The sequence below is a fragment of the Hyperolius riggenbachi genome, chromosome 5, assembly GCF_040937935.1.
Source record: "Hyperolius riggenbachi isolate aHypRig1 chromosome 5, aHypRig1.pri, whole genome shotgun sequence".
Classification (NCBI taxonomy): Eukaryota; Metazoa; Chordata; class Amphibia; order Anura; family Hyperoliidae; genus Hyperolius; species Hyperolius riggenbachi.
The window spans coordinates 94082871-94103351 of record NC_090650.1 but is presented as its reverse complement, the minus strand read 5'-3'; the positions used below and the strand labels follow the sequence as shown (position 1 = coordinate 94103351).

General features: G+C 43.6%; 1 protein-coding gene across 1 annotated transcript in view; it reads right to left on the bottom strand.

Annotated features, from left to right (window-relative positions):
• Positions 1-1924: 1924 nt before the first annotated feature.
• Positions 1925-20481, bottom strand: part of KLHL7 (kelch like family member 7) — a 54712-nt gene continuing 36155 nt past the window's right edge. The window contains exons 9-11 of the mRNA XM_068238648.1: positions 12749-12950; positions 8428-8525; positions 1925-3510 (exon numbers count right to left, since the gene is read on the bottom strand). Of these exons, the coding sequence (XP_068094749.1) occupies positions 3227-3510; positions 8428-8525; positions 12749-12950 (584 nt within the window). The 3' untranslated portion in view covers positions 1925-3226. The remainder of the gene's footprint in view (positions 3511-8427; positions 8526-12748; positions 12951-20481) is intronic.

Genomic DNA, 20481 nt, shown 5'->3' with positions numbered 1-20481 from the left:
GGGACTCCCGATGACGTCAATGACGTCTTCACGACCGTCGCCATGGCGATGGGAAAAGCCCTCTAGGGCTTTGAACGGGATTTCCTGATTGCAGATCGCCGGAGGCTATCGAAGCGGGTAGGGGGATGCCGCTGCACAGCGGCTATCATGTAGCAAGCCTTGCTACGTGATTTAAAAAAAAAAAAAAAACTGCTGCGCTGCCCCCTGGCGGTTTTTAATAGACCGCCAGGAGGGTTAAACAATACCACTTGCCTGGCATTCATACTGATCAAGTGTCTCTAGTACTTGTGGCCATAGACCCTGCGGTCTTGTTCACACCTAGGGAGTTTTTGCCTATTTTTACATTGTATTTATTCATTTCCGGGCGAAAGAGTTCACTGTCTCGCTGACATCAGGAAATAAAAAAACAGGATCGCTCTGCAAAAGCGCTTAGAAAAGCGCTTTATAAAAAACTAAAATAAAATCGCAGCACGCAGGTAAGCGGCGGGAGGCGCAAAAAAAAAAAAAAAAAATAATGGCATCAATGATTTCAATTTTAGATGTGAACAAGGCCTCAAGAAGTATGTTGCAGATCAGGTACTCTGACTCGGCTGCCATAGATTAGCCATATGCTTGTTCCAGTTGCTTTGACTATTCATGCCAGAAGATCAACAGGGCTGCCAGGCAACTGACATGGTTTCTAAAACAAGTGTATAGAATTATACATTATATTGAGATGAAGGAAATGAGTGTCCAACAAAGATGAGCTGAAAAGCACAACATTCTGACGTGCGTCATGGTCAGTAACTGTCTTCACTAAACAGATGAAACATCAGCCAACCAGTGCACTGTCCACTCAGCTGGTGCATTGTGATCTGGTTGGAGTCCGCAGCAGATGCCTTTCCACCACAGGCTTCTGTGGGAAACGCATCCACTGTCTGGAATAATGGTTTAGGTCAGAATTTTGCGTTGCACACTGCCAAATGTGAACGGGTGCTATCAAAATCGGATCCACTGACTGCCAGTATTTACGATTTATTGCGATCCGGCAAAAACTGACAAAAGTGTCTACTTTGCGTTGTAGTGTAAACTGAGCCTAAAAGACTAAGCACCAAGCAGGAGATGTCTAGAACACATAAGCCATCACACCTTCTCAGTCACATATAAGTGGCATTCTTGTACAGTGACTTAGCGCTAGGGTCTTATGCTATGGCCTCTTTGTCCTCCAGTGTGCTGCCTTATTACATGCACTTGCTTATAAACAAGTTCTTTGTCTGGTCCTCTAATGAAGATGATCATTGACCATGAAATGAGTCAGGCCATTGCACCTTTGAGCAGATCTTTGAGGAGCTCATTTGCCTCTTCATCAGAGCATGCTGTGTAATTGTATACAGTTTTACACCAGTGTTTCATCATTCTAATTCATGTAATCTCTTCTAGTATATAATGGCTACAACGTTACTACACATTGGATATACACAACCACTGTTGGGCTTGTGGTGATTGTTAGATGTCCCATAACTTTAGGGTAGTGGGACTATCGCAATGCATCCAGTTATTTTAACCAATTAAGAACCGCTTGCATTTAAAACTTTGCCGCACTTGTGGCTGCCTAATGCGATGTAGTTTTAATGACACTGACTCCCATGCATGTGACGCTATCGTGTGTCCCTGGAAGCACAGCTGAGTTGCGTACCTTGGTTAGAAGCTGACTTAGTTGGCTCCCAACCCCCTGATCATTGTGAGCCAATCACAGTGATCCTGAAGCAAAAAAAAAAATGAATAAAAAAAAACCCTGGTCCCTAAAGTATACATCTGGCAAAAATATTGTATAAAAACACATACCTACAGCTGTCAGTCCTGTCCAGCAGAGATGGATAGTATCCTCCTTTGCCACATCCCCCCCCCCCCCCCCCCCCCCGCCCCCTCCAAAAAAAGCCTCAATTTTTGCTCTATTCGGAGGTTGGGACCTGTGAACTGGAAGTATTCAACCTCACACCTGCGCAGTTTGAATCTGGGATCGGCCGCACGCAGGTGCAGTTTGTACAGAAACATTACCTGCGCATGCACGCATGGACATTGGGGAAACTAACTGTGCTTGTGTACGGCCAATCCCAGATTCAAACTGCGCAGGCATGAGGTTGAATACTTCTGGTTCAAAGGCCCCGACCATCGTGGTCAGGACATGGAGCTGATAGAGCAGATACAAAGCATTTCAGTGGGCAAAGGAGGACACGATCCTTCAGGGCTGATAGCCGTAGGTATGTGTTTTTATACAACATTTTTGCCGGATGTATCCTATAAGGGGCCAGACCTTGTTGGTCCCAAAAGGATTTAATGAAAGTATAGTGTTTTTAATGTATCCGTTTCCTAGGTTGACGCAAGTTAGTTGGTCATTCATACAGTATATACAGTAGTTTGTCTATTGCAGGTGCTTCACAAACATGATTGTTTTTTGTTGGTTTGGATTGTTTAAGTCCTCATTCCTATGTTGGGTATGTGTATTGCAAAGGTTGAAGACCGCCACCTTGCATGTATCATCAATGTTAGCCTATTTATAAAGGATATCAAAATGTATCTTTTACAACAGTACTATGCAGTATGAATGATCTTAAAGAGACTCAGAGATGAGTCTCACTGCAGTTTTTTTTATTTACCCAGGGCTTCCTCCAGCCCCATAAGCATGGCTGTGTCCCTCGCCGTCCTCCTCAGCGCCGCCGTTCTCCCGCAGTCAACCCTCGGTAAGCGGCTCAGTCAGACTCAGTCTGGGTCCGCCGCAGTCATTGTGCCGCTTACCGGGGCTCACCGCGGATGATTGGCACATCGTATGAGGACTGCAAGTGATACAGCCATGCTTATGTGGCTGGAGGAAGCCCCGGGTAAGTAAAAAATAAAAAAAATAAAAAACTGTAGTGAGACTCATCTCTGAGTCTCTTTAACTGTTCTGCAGGTGCACTATAGTAAACATTAAATCCACAGTTACACAGAATAAAAAGTTTGCCTTTCCTAGCAAACTGTGCATTGCTCCACAATTTTACACTCCTGGGAGTGCAAGAGCACATTAAAAATAACAAGGCCCACGAGGCTACATAAAGCCCAATACGAACAGGGCTACTCCTTTCCGCCCGTCCTCTGTACTTTGTCATCTTCTGTGGTCAGTCCCAGGAACAGAGCAAGAAAGGTTTTGCATTGAGACAAGGAGTAGATAACCATTAGCAGAGAGGTGAAGTCCACACCACAGAGATCTTCATGTTTCCAGCGTCTCTTCATTTGCTCCACATGTGTCCACCACACAGATCAGGCAGCTCGTCACAGGAAAGGCTCGCACTTTGGAATTGGCGATCCATTTGTCTGTCTCTGTGTTGTATTCCAGTATGTGTCCTAAACGGCCCACACCTTGAAATCCCGCCAGAACATAAATAACTGAGCCCACCGCTGCACATTTCACGGTAACCCCTTTCCAAGGCATAGGAGACACCATCTTCCATTCATTAAGTTTTATATCGTAGTATTCCACACTGTCCAGACCACCTGAAAGTAGATAACAAATCACTAGGTCAGTGGCAGCACATTGATGACTTCACAGCATGTAACACTGGGGTTGTGTTACGGAGGTTGGGCAACACAGTGATGTAATGGTTTGCAACTCTATGCAAATCCATAGGAAAGGTGCCTACTATAGAGACATTCTATAAACAAAACACTTCACATCCAAGTATGATGCAAAAATATAACAGTTTATGTAGGAGTTATCCAAAAACATCAAAAAGTTAAAAACATTTAAAACCACCCTCTTAAACCGATTATAATCGGAAATCTCTCCAGAAACCGGGATTACCGTGTAATAGTGGACATTCAACCATCTGACTGGTGCACAAATTTTTTTTTATAGTATTGCACAGATCCCTTTACGAAATACACAATTCCCCAAAAAATGGGGGGTTCACCATCATAATTCAAAACATATAATTACACAAATCATCACTGCAAAACCTGCATGTAAAAAGTGCTGCGTGCTACCTAAAGTGCAAAACAATCAAAACCTGTTCAACCAATCTCAAAAATACATAATGAATGAGTCCTAAGTAGGGATGCTCGGAAAATTCAGCGGAATTATAAATTCCGTGATTCCGGCCGGAATTAGGTCAATTCCGATTCCGGTAGTCAAATCGGAATTCCTATCCCTCTCAAACGGAATTCCGCGGAAATTTTTTAATTCCGACGGAATTTTTGGAATGACATAAAAAAATCTCCCTCCTCCTCCTCCTCCTCCTCCTTCCATCCATCCATCCAATGCAGTAGGGAATTTCAGATTTTCAAAACAGCTTATATACCATAGCTGGGATTTGAACCCAGAACCTAGTGTGTAGTAGGTATCTGTCTTACCCTCTAGACCATGACCCACACTACATGCTAAAGCTGCCGGTAGCATAAACCATACTTCCATTATGATCAATTCGATAGAAAAAGTAGCATGATTAAGGATTTGTACTTTTTGAAAAGCATGCTTATTTATATACCATAGCTGGGATTTGAACCCAGAACCTAGTGTGTAGTAGGTATCTGTCTTACCCTCTAGACCATGACCCACACTACATGCTAAAGCTGCCGGTAGCATAAACCATACTTCCATTATGATCAATTCGATAGAAAAAGTAGCATGATTAAGGATTTGTACTTTTTGAAAAGCATGCTTATTTATATACCATAGCTGGGATTTGAACCCAGAACCTAGTGTGTAGTAGGTATCTGTCTTACCCTCTAGACCAGGGGTCCCCAAACATTTTGGGTTGAGGGCCGGGTCAACATACTTCAGACCGCTGGTGGGCCGGAGTAAACATAAAATGATGTAGAAGTCTTTGCGGACCAGACAGTGAAGCATACCCAGGTGACAATCTGCAAGCCAATTGGACAGCAGTGTCACCTGATGTGGAATTTGATTGGAAACCAGCAAAATTTCTGCTTTCTGGCTTCCATGTGGATGGGGGGTGCTGCACTGCTATTCCATATGTGGACCACCAATATTTAAAGATGTAGCTGACTGCATTTATAAGCAATACATTTTCTGTGTGGGGGGCCGGTAAGAAAGCCTTAGGGGGCCACATTCGGCCCGCGGGCCTTAGTTTGAGGACCACTGCTCTAGACCATCAACCACACTCAGGGCCAGGCTTTAGCATGTAGTGTGGTCAGAGGTGGGACAAGGTCCTTCAGCACCCAAGGCTGAGACAGCAAAGTGCGCCCCCCCATCCCTCCCACCCCAGCTGTCACACACTGATTGCTATTACACTAAGAGGTGCCCCAGGCCCCCCCCCCCACCCCCAACACCTTAATCTCTACTTATCTGGCTTGCTGTCGCTGCCATGTATCACCTTTTCTTATTTCTTTCTGCTTCAAACACAATTGGGAATGACAGCTGAATGAATTGTGCACCCCCTCCTACACTGCGCCCTGAGGCTGCAGCCTCTCCAGCCTCAGCCTTACTAGTGGGTAAGACAGATACCTACTTCCATGCAGTGTGGTTCATGGTCTAGAGGGTAAGACAGATACCTACTACACACTAGGTCCTGGGTTCAAATCCCAGCTATGGTATATAAGCATGCTTTTCAAAAAGTACAAATCCTTAATCATGCTACTTTTTCTATCGAATTGATCATAATGGAAGTATGGTTTATGCTACCGGCAGCTTTAGCATGTAGTGTGGGTCATGGTCTAGAGGGTAAGACAGATACCTACTACACACTAGGTTCTGGGTTCAAATCCCAGCTATGGTATATAAATAAGCATGCTTTTCAAAAAGTACAAATCCTTAATCATGCTACTTTTTCTATCGAATTGATCATAATGGAAGTATGGTTTATGCTACCGGCAGCTTTAGCATGTAGTGTGGGTCATGGTCTAGAGGGTAAGACAGATACCTACTACACACTAGGTTCTGGGTTCAAATCCCAGCTATGGTATATAAGCTGTTTTGAAAATCTGCAATTCCCTACTGCATGAGATGGATGGATGGATGGAGAGGAGGAGGAGGAGGAGGAGGAGGAGGAGGAGGAGAGAGAGATTTTAAATTTTTTCCGACTGAACTGACCCGGTATACCGTCGGAATGGAACGGTAACGGAATTTCTATATGTCGGAATGCGGAATTGTGCCGGAAACGGAAATCGGCTATTCCGACCATGCCTGGTCCTAAGTCAAGGATAAAAAGCTATGCAATAAAAATGTAAAGTGCTAATGTGTGTGCTTACCGAGTAAGTGAGAGAGGTCCCGGCTGCTGGAGGGAGAGGGAGGAAGAGCGCCTGGTTAGCAACTCTGTCTTCAGGGCCGGCGCTACCATAGAGGCAAAGGGGACAATTGCCCCAGGCCCCCCTCAGGTTTCCCCCTAACTTGTGTTTCCCGGCGCTTCTGCAAAGTTGTCAGTATAGCAATACGCCTGTCCCGGCGCCGCTCCATCCATGCTCCCAGTCTTCATCCCCACTGGCTGTCTCTTCTCCATGACCTATTGCAGGTCATTACACAATAACATAGAGGTAGCCAGTGGGGATGAAGACTTGGAGCACGGACAGAGCATGCTCAGACTTAGGTTACTGAATTCAGGAAAATAGATTTCCTGTTCTATGTGCCTACAGAGAACACGTAAACAAGGCTCTTGTACCTATACTTGGTTATAGGCCCAAGAAGCAGAAATACAAAAGCTATGATTTTTATCCACAGAGGAACATTTTTATTCAAATTAATGTCATTTGTACTGCCAATATGAACCCTACTCATTAATGTAAAATCAATTTTTTGGCTATAAAACTATATATCTGTCGGGAAAAATATAATTTCTAGCACATTCATTGAAGGCTCTCCTTGATACCATTTCTGGATCTGTGACATGGCTTTCAAAGAGGTTTCTTTTTAAAATCATTGGAAAATGATAAAAAAAAAGATACCTAAGGATTAGAGATGGGAAGTTCGGATCTTTTCAATGATCCGGATGATTCGAATCGGATCATTGAAGAGATCCGGATCTTTGATCCGAATCTCGGATCATTTTACTACCGGAAGCATTTGGGGGGTGAAATGAACAGCAGGACAGGTCTGTGGACAGGAGAAGGAGAGGGGGGTGGACACACAGAGAAGGGGAGAAGATGGACAGAGGGCAGGGAGTGGACAGAGAAGGGAGGAGGGACGAGCAGAGAGCAGAAATGTTTGCACGTAATACCCACATGCTGCAATCATATGCTTTACATGTATTTCACCTATATGTTCATCTGTACACTTTGAAAGAAAAGGTCGCACAGTGAAAGAAAGCATTCCCAGAAGATAAGTGCAGCTGTTTAGTGCCGAGTGCAGGAGGATTATATTGCCTTTCAATCACAGTGTCTGCAAAGTTACTGAGCTGTGCTGAGCCAAAAGTTTCCAATGTGATCACTGTGCACAACTACGGAACAGACAGCCTATAATGAGCAGCACATTGCAGCCAGTATGTGTGCTCTACACATATCTGGCAGTGGCACCCATGTCCCCTCTCTCTCATCTACCTGTCTCCCTGCAAGGCTGCCTCCCATCCAACAGAGCGATCCCTGCTTCCAGGACCCCGCTGCCCGCTGAGAGGGGGCGTGTCGCTCCTGGCCCCGCCCCTTTTGCGATCCGAATCGTTCATTTTGATGATTCGGATGATCGACTCATAAAATAGATTCGGATCAAAGATCCGAATCGTTCATGATCCGGACAACACTACTAAGGATAGGGAAGGCTCTAGTTCCTATAGAGCCTTCTCTCTCTCTTCTCCGGTTCCCGTTCAAGCGCTGGCTCCCCGGTAGCAGTATTCAACCAATTTGGTCCAATACTGTTCTCTCCGCCTCTGAAGGGAGGCTTTGGAAGTCTTTGGGAGCCAGAGTGCTTCCGAAGACGGGCCACTCCGTACTGCGCACACGACAGCGCCCTCTCTCACGCACATGCAGTATGGAGTCGCCTGTCTTCGGGAGGACTCAACTCCCAAAGATTTCTGAAGTCCCCTGCGACAGGGGTTTCAAACGGAGGAGCTGCAGTTACAACGAGAGAGCCAGGAGAGCAGAGGAAAGGCTCTGTAGCAGAGTTCTTCAACCCGGTCCTTAAGGCCCACCAACAGTACGTTTTGCCGGGAAACCACAAACATGCACAGGTGAGGTAATTAGTGGTTCAGATTACTGTTTTCCACAAAACATGTACTGTTGGTGGGCCTTGAGGACAGGGTTGGGGCACACTGCATAGGATCCAGAGCCATCCCTCTCCTAAGGCAAGTATCTGGCTTTTTAAAAAAAATAAATTAAAAATATCATTCCCTTTAAACACATGTCCCATGAATTACCTTCCCAGAATCTGCCACATTTATAAGTCCAGTTCTAGGAGTTACATCTTTAGTTGTGGTAGTTACATTAGAGCTCACATTACTAGCACATTCAGCGTATAAAGAGAGGACATACCTAAACCATTCTGTCCGCCGATGGCAAATATTTTATCCTTAACGAACACTAGTCCATGGTTCTTCCGTGCTTCAATCATTGGACACAGTTCAGTCCATCTAAGAGAAAAAAATGGTTAAGCATTATTTTCACAGAAAACATAAAAGTCTCCCACAGAAAGCAATAGTTGTTCAGAGTTTATGATCACTTCATATTTACACAACATCCTTCAGGTCTGGTTTTAAACCACCCTAAAGCTAGCCATAGAGTATTCGATCCTGACTGTTCAATCTAACCACTTCAATGGCGTAAGGTAAGATTACCCATACAATCTCTTCAAAATATACTCAACTTGTTGGCTTTTATATCACACACTTAGGTGGCACATGAGTTGCCTAGTATTAATCTAGTCTCACGGAGCGCATGCACTGGCCATATGTATGCCCTCTCTATACTCGCTCAGAGCCATGCTGAGAATGAAGCATGTGTACAGTGCCAAGAAAGCAGAAAGTAGAAACTGCAGATTTATTTTAGGATTTGTATCAGCTGTGACAAAGAAATGCTTTTATTTAAAGGTTGCTCTATGCTGTGTCTTTTAGAGCAGAGAGGAGGTTCTGAGTTCCAGTCCGCTTAAAAAGGTACCTGGGCACCTTAATCTGAAACAATGCTAATGCTAGGTACACACACAATGCAATTTTCTGACAGATTTACTGGCAGATCGCTTATTCCCAACATGTCCGATCTGATTTCCGCACTATTTCCTATAGAAGTGAACAGAAAATCGGAAATCAGATTGGACATGTTTGAAATTGTCAATCGGACAGTAAATCTGTCAGAAAATTGCATTGTGTGTACTTAGCTACATCGGCTTGCCTCCTCATCCTCCTTTTATTCTGTAAGCAGAGTTGCACTGGCCCTGCATCAGCACCCCAACCCCCCCCCCCCTCGCACACCACCCAGCTGGAAAAAAAATTCTGGGGAGAACACTGAATTTAATTAAATGAACTCACTTTTGATACATTTGGCCGTAGCGAGACGGACAGAAAATACATGAATCTTACGGGAATCATTTCATTTCTAACATTGGCCGCAGGGGCGCGGCCACGTCGCGTTTTGGCCGGCCAGATTCCGAAGTGGCCAGACTTCGGCTTCTGGCCGTAACATATACACCAAACAATACCAAATAAGGTGAAACTCTCACAATTGACCTTCTGGGATGAAGACAAGTGTATACTCTATGCAAATACGTACTGTAGTTCTAAGTACACCGGAGAAAGACTGGATGGAAGCTCTTCAGACAGCACCCTCATGTCAGTAAACATCACTCAAAAATGATCACAGCTGCAGATAATCCATAGGACTCATTATACACCTAAAAGGTGGCCATACATCAGGCGAATTCAATCGGCCGATCGACCATCTGATTTGATTATTGAATCAGATGAAAATCAGTGCTGCCAAGTGCATGCCTGATAAATGCTGCAACCAATTTCAGTCAGACATGCTGCAAGATGTAGGGCAGACTTGCTCGATCGGGGGCGTTGTTGTAACCGTGAGCAATATCGGGACAAGCAACAAAACCCCCAACACCCCCCCCCCACCTAATGTGCCCCGTGGTGCAACCATGTGGGGTGCCTGTATGAACCAAGGACTGCGCCCCGAGCCAATGGAGGACAAGCGGCGACCACGGACAGGTAACGTGTAGTGCACTGGGCACCTGGGGGGCGGGAGCACATTGCACATTTGGGGGACAGCGTCGAGGTGGCAGATGTGGTTTCACAAGGCCAATTCCAGATCGATTTCAGCATGAAATGGATATGGAGTCGGCCTGTGATGTAGGGGCAGCTGATGGAGCTCTCTGTAATAAGATTAGAGAGCAATTTGTCTCTTGGTCAAATCTGCCCATCATCGTTAGATGTCTGGCTACCTTAAAAAGAAACTCCGACCAAGAACTGAACTTTATCCCAATCAGTAGCTGATACCCCCTTTTTACATGAGAAATCTATTCCTTTTCACAACCAGACCATCAGGGGGCGCTGTATGGCTGATATTGTGGTGAAACGTCTCCCACAAAGAAATTCTGCGTATGTACTCTTGGCAGTTTCCTGTCTGTGAACCCTGTTGCATTGTGGGAAATAGCCGTATACAGCGGTTTCCAACTGCCAAAACAGCAAGCAGCAGCTACATCACTTGCCAGCAGTTAAAATGTTACCATGTGATAATTGTCAGAATATAAATCAGGGATTCAAAAAAGATTTTACAATGAGCAAACACGGACTAAATCATTTATACATAATTATTGTAAAAAAAGCACTTTTTTATTACATTATTTTCACTGGAGTTCCTCTTTAAGCGTATGCATTCTATTGACCTGCTTACTTCACCTGACTGTCCTAGATGTGTTAGGGATCATGGAGACCTCATACACGTTATGAATCTGCCCCAAATTCTGGAAATATTGGACAGGCATCCTGGACATTTTAGATAAGCTATATCAGAAACGGTTCCTAGAACCGTTGTTGTGTATCCTGGGGGCTATTGAGGATGGAAGTGTATCTGATCATATTAGAATTGCTGTTCTTAGATCACGGTTTATAGCTAGAAAATTGATCTTCCAGTTATGGAAGGAATCTTCCCTTCCAACCCTAGTAATGTGGATCACTCAAATTCATAACACCCTGAAGCTAAAACATACGGAGTAACTGGTTTTCTGCACATGACTATATGGACCCCGATTCGGTCAGGGACCAAATCATTTCTAGAATTGGAGTCTAGAAGAAATGTTATTCATGAATAATATTGTATATTTGTACACTGTACATTTGGTATCTTTTACTGCAAGTTTCAGTGATAATGTTTGGGCTGCTGTATAACTATTTTTTTTTGCAACTTCAATAAACTGAGTGGTGTTGTTAAAAAAAAAAAAAAAAAAAGTAGTTAAGTGGACACGACTGAAGTTGACTGAGGTGGTCGAGTACGAACGGCTCAGCCGATAGGGGATTGTACAGTAGCTATGGCCAACTTCAATGTGCACGCCGCTCCCCCATGTGACGTCACCTATGCTCTGCTGTCCCTCTGTGTCTTTCAGTATTGGCCCAGCGATGTTACCCAAATGATTGGGTCCCGATCCCTGAGAGGCGACATCAGTCAGCAGTGTGCAAGGGCCTTAAAGGGACTCCGAGCAGTGCAGAAACTATGGAAAGATGCATATCATTTTAAAGCTCTCTTTCTCCTCTTTCCAATGATATATAAATCGCCGTCCTATGCCTTTTAGTTTCCGCTATTTTCGCGATTGAAATTGCTGCGGCGCGATTTCGATCGCGATAATAGAGAAAACTAAAAGGCATAGGGCGACGATTTAGGGGTCGTCAGAAAGAGGAGAAAGAGCTTTAAAATGATATCCATCTTTCCATAGTTACTTGTATTACACAGGGCGACTTTTTCCTAAAGTCAGCAGCTCCATTCTATTCTCGTGATCGAAATCGCGGCCACTTCAGAAAATAGGGAAAACTAAAAGGCGTAGGGCGACGATTTATATATCATTGGAAAGAGGAGAAAGAGAGCTTTAAAATGATATGCATCTTTCCATAGTTTCTGCACTGCTCGGAGTCCCTTTAACTCGGGTAACATGACCTGAATCCTGAAGGCTTGGTTCACACTGCAATTGCGATGGACTATCCAGAGGTTCACCTCTGCTTCAGTGAGCATTTAATAAAAGTGTACCAGAGCTCACAAAAACCAAAAGATGTACACATATCTGGGGCTTCCTCCAGCCCCGTCCGCTGGGATCGATCCCACGCCGCCGTCCTCTGATGTCTGCAGCTCCTGTACCGGGTCCTCGCATTTCCGTTAGGTGGAGCCAATCCGACGTAAGGGAAGTGCGCCCTCCAAGTATATCTCCAGCAGCTGCAGGAGAGATACGCAGAGAGCGCACTTCTCCTGCATAGACTGGAGCCGACTGACAGAAGTGCAGGAACCCGATACAGGAGCTGCAGACATCGGAGGACGGCGTCGTGGGAGCGATCCAAGTGGATGGGGCTGGAGGAAGCCCCAGGTATATATACACATCTTTTGGTTTTGTGAGCTCTGGTTTCCTTTAACGTTTTGCTCCTGGGAAATTACTGGTCTGGTTTAAATCTTAATCTGTGTGCCAGTGTTCTGAGTCTTGGCAATCGTTAATGTATTCTGGGACAATTTTATATGGTGCAGTTTGGAATCATGTCTGTCATATCTGTCATATCTGTATCTAAGGTCAAAACAACTCATTTGAAGCTTCTATCAGTTTATCCTGTATTTCCTTCCGCCGTGTCCTGTAAGATGGGATTCAGCCGTGCATACGTACGTTTCAGTGGTTGGGTCATAAACCTCACAGCAGTTCAGTACTCTTCCTGAGACGTTGTTCCCCAGACTGCCTCCACACACATAGATCAGTCCATTGGCCTCCACCATTCCATGGCTGCAGCGCTGGGTAAGCATGCTGGGCTTGGTGTGCCAGCTCTCTGTCCTTGTGTCATAACATTCAAATAAGTATAGAGCAGAATTTCCTTTAAACAAAAGAAAATGATGTTATTACAAAATTTAGAATAACGATACTTTTTTTTTTTAGCAATTAAAATTTATTGAAAGTTTTTGTCTTGAACATATACAGTACAAAAGAAACAGTACATAGTAGAGGAGGACAATGTGTCCTGGTACATTTGCTGTAGTAGTATACAAGTACACAACAACCATCATAGTCTTGCAGTTCTTCAGCAATAAACATGGGATATTTTTAAACAAAATCAGCGTTATCAAACTAAATTGCTTCAGTGGTAAGGCCCTTGTACATCCTTAGAAGAAGGGAAAAACAAACAGAAAAAGAAGGAAGGAAAAGAAGAGGAGAGAAAGACAAAAAAAAAAAAAAAGAAAGAATCGTCCGGTCTCCACCCCCCAGCAATGACAAAGGATAATCCGTATTTTAATCTAATATAGGAATACATTTCAAAATTCAGACTTGTAGGGTCCATGATCCTATTCTCCCATACTCCCCATACCTTGTTAGATTTCTCAGGGCATTTCCTATTGAGGTAAGTGGTTTTATACAGGGGCAAGATTTTATTTATTGACTTAGCCCATTTCACCAGGGTAGGTATTGAAGTTTTTCTCCAATGCAAAAGTATCTCCTTTCTAGCTTGGAAGCAGAGCACTCTACACAAAAGCTGTCTATGTTTATTCAGGGGTCCCCCTATAAGGGAAATTGGTAAGTTGCTCGTAAGAGCCTAAAATTGCTGCCTCCACATTAATCGCAGGGTTTTGGTCATCCTGTGAGAACCACCAACGTGTAGTGACAAGAATTGAGGCCCAGTAATATTTTTGTAGATTGGGCATTGCCAGACAACCCCTGTTCTTGGGAAGCTATAGAGTCTCCAATGCAATTCGCGGTTGCTTCCCTGCCCATATGAATTTAAGCATAATAGTGTCAATTTTATGAAAGAAAGAATTAAGGAGCCAAATTGGGCATTGTCGGAAAAAGTATGTAAATTTGGGAAGAAACATAATACTTTAGGAGATTAATTCTCCCTATAAGGGTTCTCCCTATAAGGGTTAACGGAAGTCTGTTCCATGTCTTGCATTCATCTTCTAGTATCTTAGTAAGTGGGTCTATGTTGAAGCTTTTATATAGTTTAAGGTCTTTGATCACTCGAATACCCAGATACTTAAACTGGGTCACTACCTGAAGCTGCAAATTGGTAATCTGACTAAGATGAGGATTATCGTCTAATGGGAAAAGAAGTGATTTTGTCCAGTTAATTTTTATACCAGAGTAGGAGTTGAATGTGGTAAAGATGTGGAGAGCTTCTTGTAAGGAAGAAGTTGGGTCGTTAAGATAAAGAAGTACATCGTCAGCGTATAGGGAGATTTTTTTCCTCCAGGTTCCCAATTTTTAAACCCATAACACCCTCTGATTGCCTTAGATAGGTCGCAACCGGTTTCATTGCTAGAGCGAAAAGTGCCGGGGAGAGGGGACAGCCCTGCCTAGTGCCTCTTCCCAGACTGAAAGGCTGTGATATTACAGTCCCTGTTTTTATTCGAGCTATGGGGTTGGCATTTAAGAGTTGTATCCATTTTAGGAAGGTATCCCCTAATACCATTCGCATCAGGACAGCCCAGAGATAGTTCCACTTCACTGGGTCAAAGGCTTTTTCAGCATCTAGCAAGGCTATCACCCTCTGACCAGTTTTGGAATGTGAGGCGGCAATATTGGTAAATAACCTACGGATGTTGGGGTCAGTACCTTTACCAGGTATAAAACCTGATTGGTCACAGTGAATTAATTTAATGATTACTTTACCAAGTCTGGAAGCAAGAACTTTGGCTAGTATTTTAGCATCTACATTCAGCAGCGATATGGGGCAATATGGATGTACATTGTAGAGGGTTTTTATCTGGTTTGGGAATGACAATTATTTGGGCTTCGGACATGGAGGATGGCAGATACCCCCTGTTAAAAGAGGATTGTAAAGTACTTTTCAGTCTGGGAGCTAGTTTTTTGTGGTAGTGTTTATAAAATTCTACTGGTAAGCCGTCAATTCCGGGTGTCTTACCAGGTTGTAGATCTATAATTGCATCCAAAATTTCATCTGCAGGGGTCTCAAACTCGCGGCCCATTTGGGGCCCTCAATACAATATTTTGTGGCCCTCACCTTCCTTATAGTTCGCTTCAGTGCTCCCAAGTAATTCACCGCTAAACGAGGGCTGCAGAGCCCCCAAATCACCCGGGGGGCAATCCGCCGGCATTTCCTGGAAGGGGCAGAGCTTTCAGCTTTAGCTCTGCCCCTCCTGACGTCAATCGCCGCACGGATCGCCGCCTCTCCCCGCCCCTCTCTAAAGGAAGAGTGAGAGGGGCGGGCAGAGACCGCGATTGTGAAATTCCTTATGCGGCCCAGCCTCATCCTGACTTTGCCTCCTGTGGCCCCCTTAGGTAAATTGAGTTTGAGACCCCTGATCTACAGTGATCGGGGCCTCCAGTAGTTTTAGGTCATCCTCTGTGACCGTGGGGAGAGTAATACTGTAATGCTTGGGGGGGGGGGGGGGGGTCATACTTTCTGACCACCCAGCACAACAAGGCTAAGAGCTGGATAATGGAAGAGGCTACACAGGCTGCCCAGAGCAACTGCAGCTCTGGACTTCTGATAGGACGCAATGGCAGCACAGTGCGATGTTGCGCTGCTCTTGCGAAGGCAAACATTCAGACAGATACAAGACAGACTGAAGTAAGTTAGCCAATAGCAACCGCAGCAATGGCTACCTTGCAAGGACAGAACTGGGAGGACAGAGGCTGACAGAATGAATGCTTGCTAATCTAGTCACTGCCTCAGTGACAGCAAGCATTCACAAAGACAAGAGTGAGGTAACCAATAGCAACCGCAGCAATGACTACCTCGCAAGGACAGGACTATGCTAGCTAAGCACGGGTGATCACGCTAAGCGCAACCTACCGAAACGTGCTAAAAAACTGACTAGCTAAACACAGGATATCAACAGTTCGTGTACGTATATATATCAGCGGCACTGATATATCACCATAGCACGAATACAAGGAAAATAAACGCTGACTAGAATATGTATATATTGGCGATGAACCAATATATAACATAAGCAAGAGACTAGCTAGATCTGACTGGAGCAATACAGCGAACTAACTAGGCAATACAAATTCTCTGCACTAGGAGTACGTATATATGTCCCTGTGGGAAATATATAATCGTAGCTCCACAAGTTAACAGAACTAGAAAGTAACAAGACTAGGAATATATTTTACAATATCAAAAGGACCCAGTAACAGCTTAGATAGAGCTGAAACTATGACGGGCGCGGTCTAACAGGGGAGGCAGACTTTTATGCTGGCATCAACCAATGGATGCAAGCATGCGAATCTCCACACAGCTGAATGGTAAGCATTCAATCCTGACTTGGCTTGGTTACCATTTGCTAACTGAAAGACTATCTGTACCAATGCATGCAGTTATATGCAAACAACATGCATGCAGGAAATCCAGGGCTATCTGGCTGCAGCTCAGCTGTAGTAAGACATTGGTGAAATGATGACAGAATCCTTAGCTGCCCAGAACTGCAGAGCAATTGCAAATGACAATGTGACTCATTGTGAATGCACAACCGAATGCAGGCAGACAACTGTCCGTTTGCGGCTCCACCGCAATGGACAGAACACGCCACAGGAGGAATCCTTACAAATACCCTGTAGATAGTCGTTTATGTCAGTGTTAGTAAGGAGGGTTTTACTTGTATACAGTTGTTGGTAAAAGTCAAGAAAGGTGTTGTTAATTACATCCGGGTCTGAGGTTGTTGTCTGGTCTTGTAACTGTAGGAGTGGAATAACACAGGTAGGTTGCGCGCCTCTAGCTAGCCAGGCCAGTATGCTGCCGTTTTGGTCAACCTGCTCAAAAATGCGTTGCGTTTGATCTAAGAGTCTTTTTTTTTGGCGTCTACTCTATAAATTTCTAGTGCTTGTAGTGCCAGTTGCCAGTCTCTATATATTGCTGAGTCTAAAGAGTTGGCGTATTCGGCCTCAAGTTTTAGGGCAGTCTGCTCTTTCCACTGGATGAGCGCCTGCACTTGGGTTCTAGCTATTTTTATGGCACTCATATAGTGACCTCATAAAAACACTTTAAAAGCATCCCATTCCCCTTGTGGTGATGCCGTATCAGTATTTATGTGCCAGTATTCCTGGGATTTTCTTTTTATTATGTCGCCAATTGTCGGGTCTGTTATCCAGTGGCCTGACAGTCTCCAAACTTTGTCACTCCGCCTACCACCAGTCCTGACAATTATTTCTAAAGGGGCGTGATCAGAAATTCCACGAGCCAAAAAGTTAGTATTGATCAGTATTGGTAGCAGGTCTGTTGAGGCTTGACCTAAATTGATTTGGGAAAGGGACCTGTGGGTAGCGGAGTGGCAGGAGAAAGCGCTCTATTTCAGATGTTTCCATCGCCATATGTCTGTAAGTTTGCAGGCATCCATCCAATTACCAAAGTCCAAGTTATCTTTGGGTGATTTCCTGAGTCTATCTAATAAGGGGCCACAGACTAGGTTAAAGTCACCGCACCACAGCACCCTCTGGGAGGGAATGTGAGCAATTATTGTGAGTATCCTGTCAAAGATTTGCATATTGGCTGGTGGAGGTAAATAGATATTTACTATAGTTAAGTTTTCGTTATTGAGTGTGGCATTTAGAATAATATACCGACCTCCTGGATCTAGCTTAAGAGAGTGGAATTGAAAAGGAATGTTCCCATTGACTAAAAATTGAGACACCCCTAGTATATGAAGAATAAGTGGAATGATATGCATGTGCGACCTTTTATGTGCCTTTTAAGTGCGAGTACTCTGCTGCCTTGCAAATGAGTTTCTTGTAGGAGACAGATATGAGGGTTGTGACGTTTAAGAAAGTCAAATACTAATAAGTGCTTTATTTTTGGGTTCAGTCCCTTGAGGTTCCAGGAGATTATTTTGGTGTCATATTGGGTTCTTTGGAAGAATAATTAACGGATTATTTATATTATTGGTTATAAATACTTTGGTATACAAGTCAGGGGGGACTGTCCCGCGAGGAGGAGAGGCAAAAGACCAGACTGAAAAAAAAAAGAGACCCCAAAGAAAGTGAGGCAGAAGGAGCAGAGCAGCACAGCTGTAGACTATGCATGAAGAAGTTTCATATATACTGTATCTTTAATCCCAGAAAAACCACTACCCCCCCCCCCCCCCCCCCTCTACATCCTAACAACCGGTCCAGAGTAGCTTATGACCCTCAACTAATTTAACAACCTCTAGCTCTCTATTTTCGGGAGAGAGGACGCGTCAAGGTCTTCGCTAGGGTACAAGACTTGTCTTGTACCAAGAAAGAAGGGGCAGACTCAAGAACCATAAAGGGTCCGCTGTCCAGCAGCACCCAGCTAAAAGTAAGCTGGGAGGTATTATTCTTTAACATATTAACCATAAACCAACTGGGCTAGGCCTTGGGTGCTCCACAATAACATCCCCCGTCTCAATAGTAGTTTAGGATATTAATACATTATATATTTCATGTCCTTCCACGGTGGTCAGTCGGGCTAGGTAGGTGGGCCGCACACGCAATAATACATGCAAAGCCTCCACCCAGCTTGGACTGAATTTTTATCATATCTCAATGGGAGTCAGTGATGGGAGCGGAACCAAGGCGAGGCGTAACCGCGGTGCAACCTTGTGCGTCAGCGGGCCCTGCAGCCCTAGTCAACAACTCCCATATTTGCAAAGGCACCGCATCAGCATTCGCACATCCGGCGCATTATCAACATACGGGGTATATGAACAGTATATAGTATTAAATTCCCCCTCCGCTACATTCAACCAGCACAGACAGAAACCTGCACAGTGTAATTAAATGCAGAGCTTCCCCCGCTCCAGTATGAAAATCCATCATAAGCCATGAGGATCCACTGACCAGGACAGAGCTCTTTAACCATTTCCGGACCGCAGTGATAGAGATCTACGCCCTGTTTTGATGGGCTCCTGGCTGGCAGGGCGTAGATCTCTATCACCGGCGCCGACGCTATCGCGCGCACCGAACCGGCTGCACTTAGCTGTCTTATGACAGCTAAGGCTTCCGGGTATCGGCAGGAGCCGTCACTGATTGGCTCCCTGCCGTGTGATCGCTGTGAGCCAATCACAGCGATCACCCTCCGAAAGGCAACATAGTTGCCGTTCCGCCTCCCTCTCCCTGTCACTGTGGATCTTGTGTGACAGGGAGAGACGCACAGCCTGCAGCCGTGACAGGCTGTGCGATTTTAGTGTAAAAATAAACTTTTTTCCAGCTCTCCCCCCCCCCCCCCCCCCCATGTATCCCTTGATCCCCTCCCAACCACATTATATATATATATATAAATATATCTATCTATCTATCTATCTATCTATCTATCTATCTATCTATCTATCTATCTATCTATCTATATATATATATATATCTATATATATATATATATATCTATATATATATCTATATATATCTCTATATATCTATATATATCTCTATATATATATATATATATCTATATATATATATATATATCTATATATCTATATATATATCTATATATATCTATATCTATATATATATCTATATATATATCTATATATATCTATATCTATATCTATATATCTATATATCTATCTATCTATCTATCTATCTATCTATCTATCTATCTATCTATCTATCTATCTATCTATCTATCTATCTATCTATCTATATATATATATATATATATATATATATATATATATATCTATATATATCTATATATATATCTATATATATATATATATATATATATATATCTATATATATATATATATATATCTATATATATATATATATATATATATATATATATATATATATATATATATATATATATATATATATATATATCTATCTATCTATCTATCTATCTATCTATCTATCTATCTATCTATATCTATATCTATATCTATATCTATCTATATATCTCTATATCTATCTATCTATATATATAATCCAATGGGGTCAGCAGCTCCCACGATCAGAACGTTCTTTGTGTGCACGCAACTGGGGTGGCCCAATTCCCACAAGAGTAGATAAGAAACAACAAGGAGTTGCAGCACACTGCTCTTTTATTTGAGCTCCACACAGGTTATACAGGCAAACAGTTTCGGCTGTCCCCAGCCTTTTTCAATGCCAAATGTTAATTGTAACTCATTGCATTTATATACCCGCCCCCAACAGACAGATAGGAAATGACATCACAATGTGAACCACCCCCAATGGGATTAACCCTCACGGTCCAAGTAGTGTTATTATCACACTTATCTGGAAAAAAGTCCATTAGTCCACAAATCTTTATCTGTATATCCAATCTTCATCCGGTATGGTGTGAATCAAACATCAAAAACAAAAACAAAAAATGTACCTAGGAAGGGAGAAATTACAGAAATAAGTGCAAGTCAAAATCTTTATTCAAACCTTTAGGGAACAGAGTTCCCAATTTATCAATCCACATGACC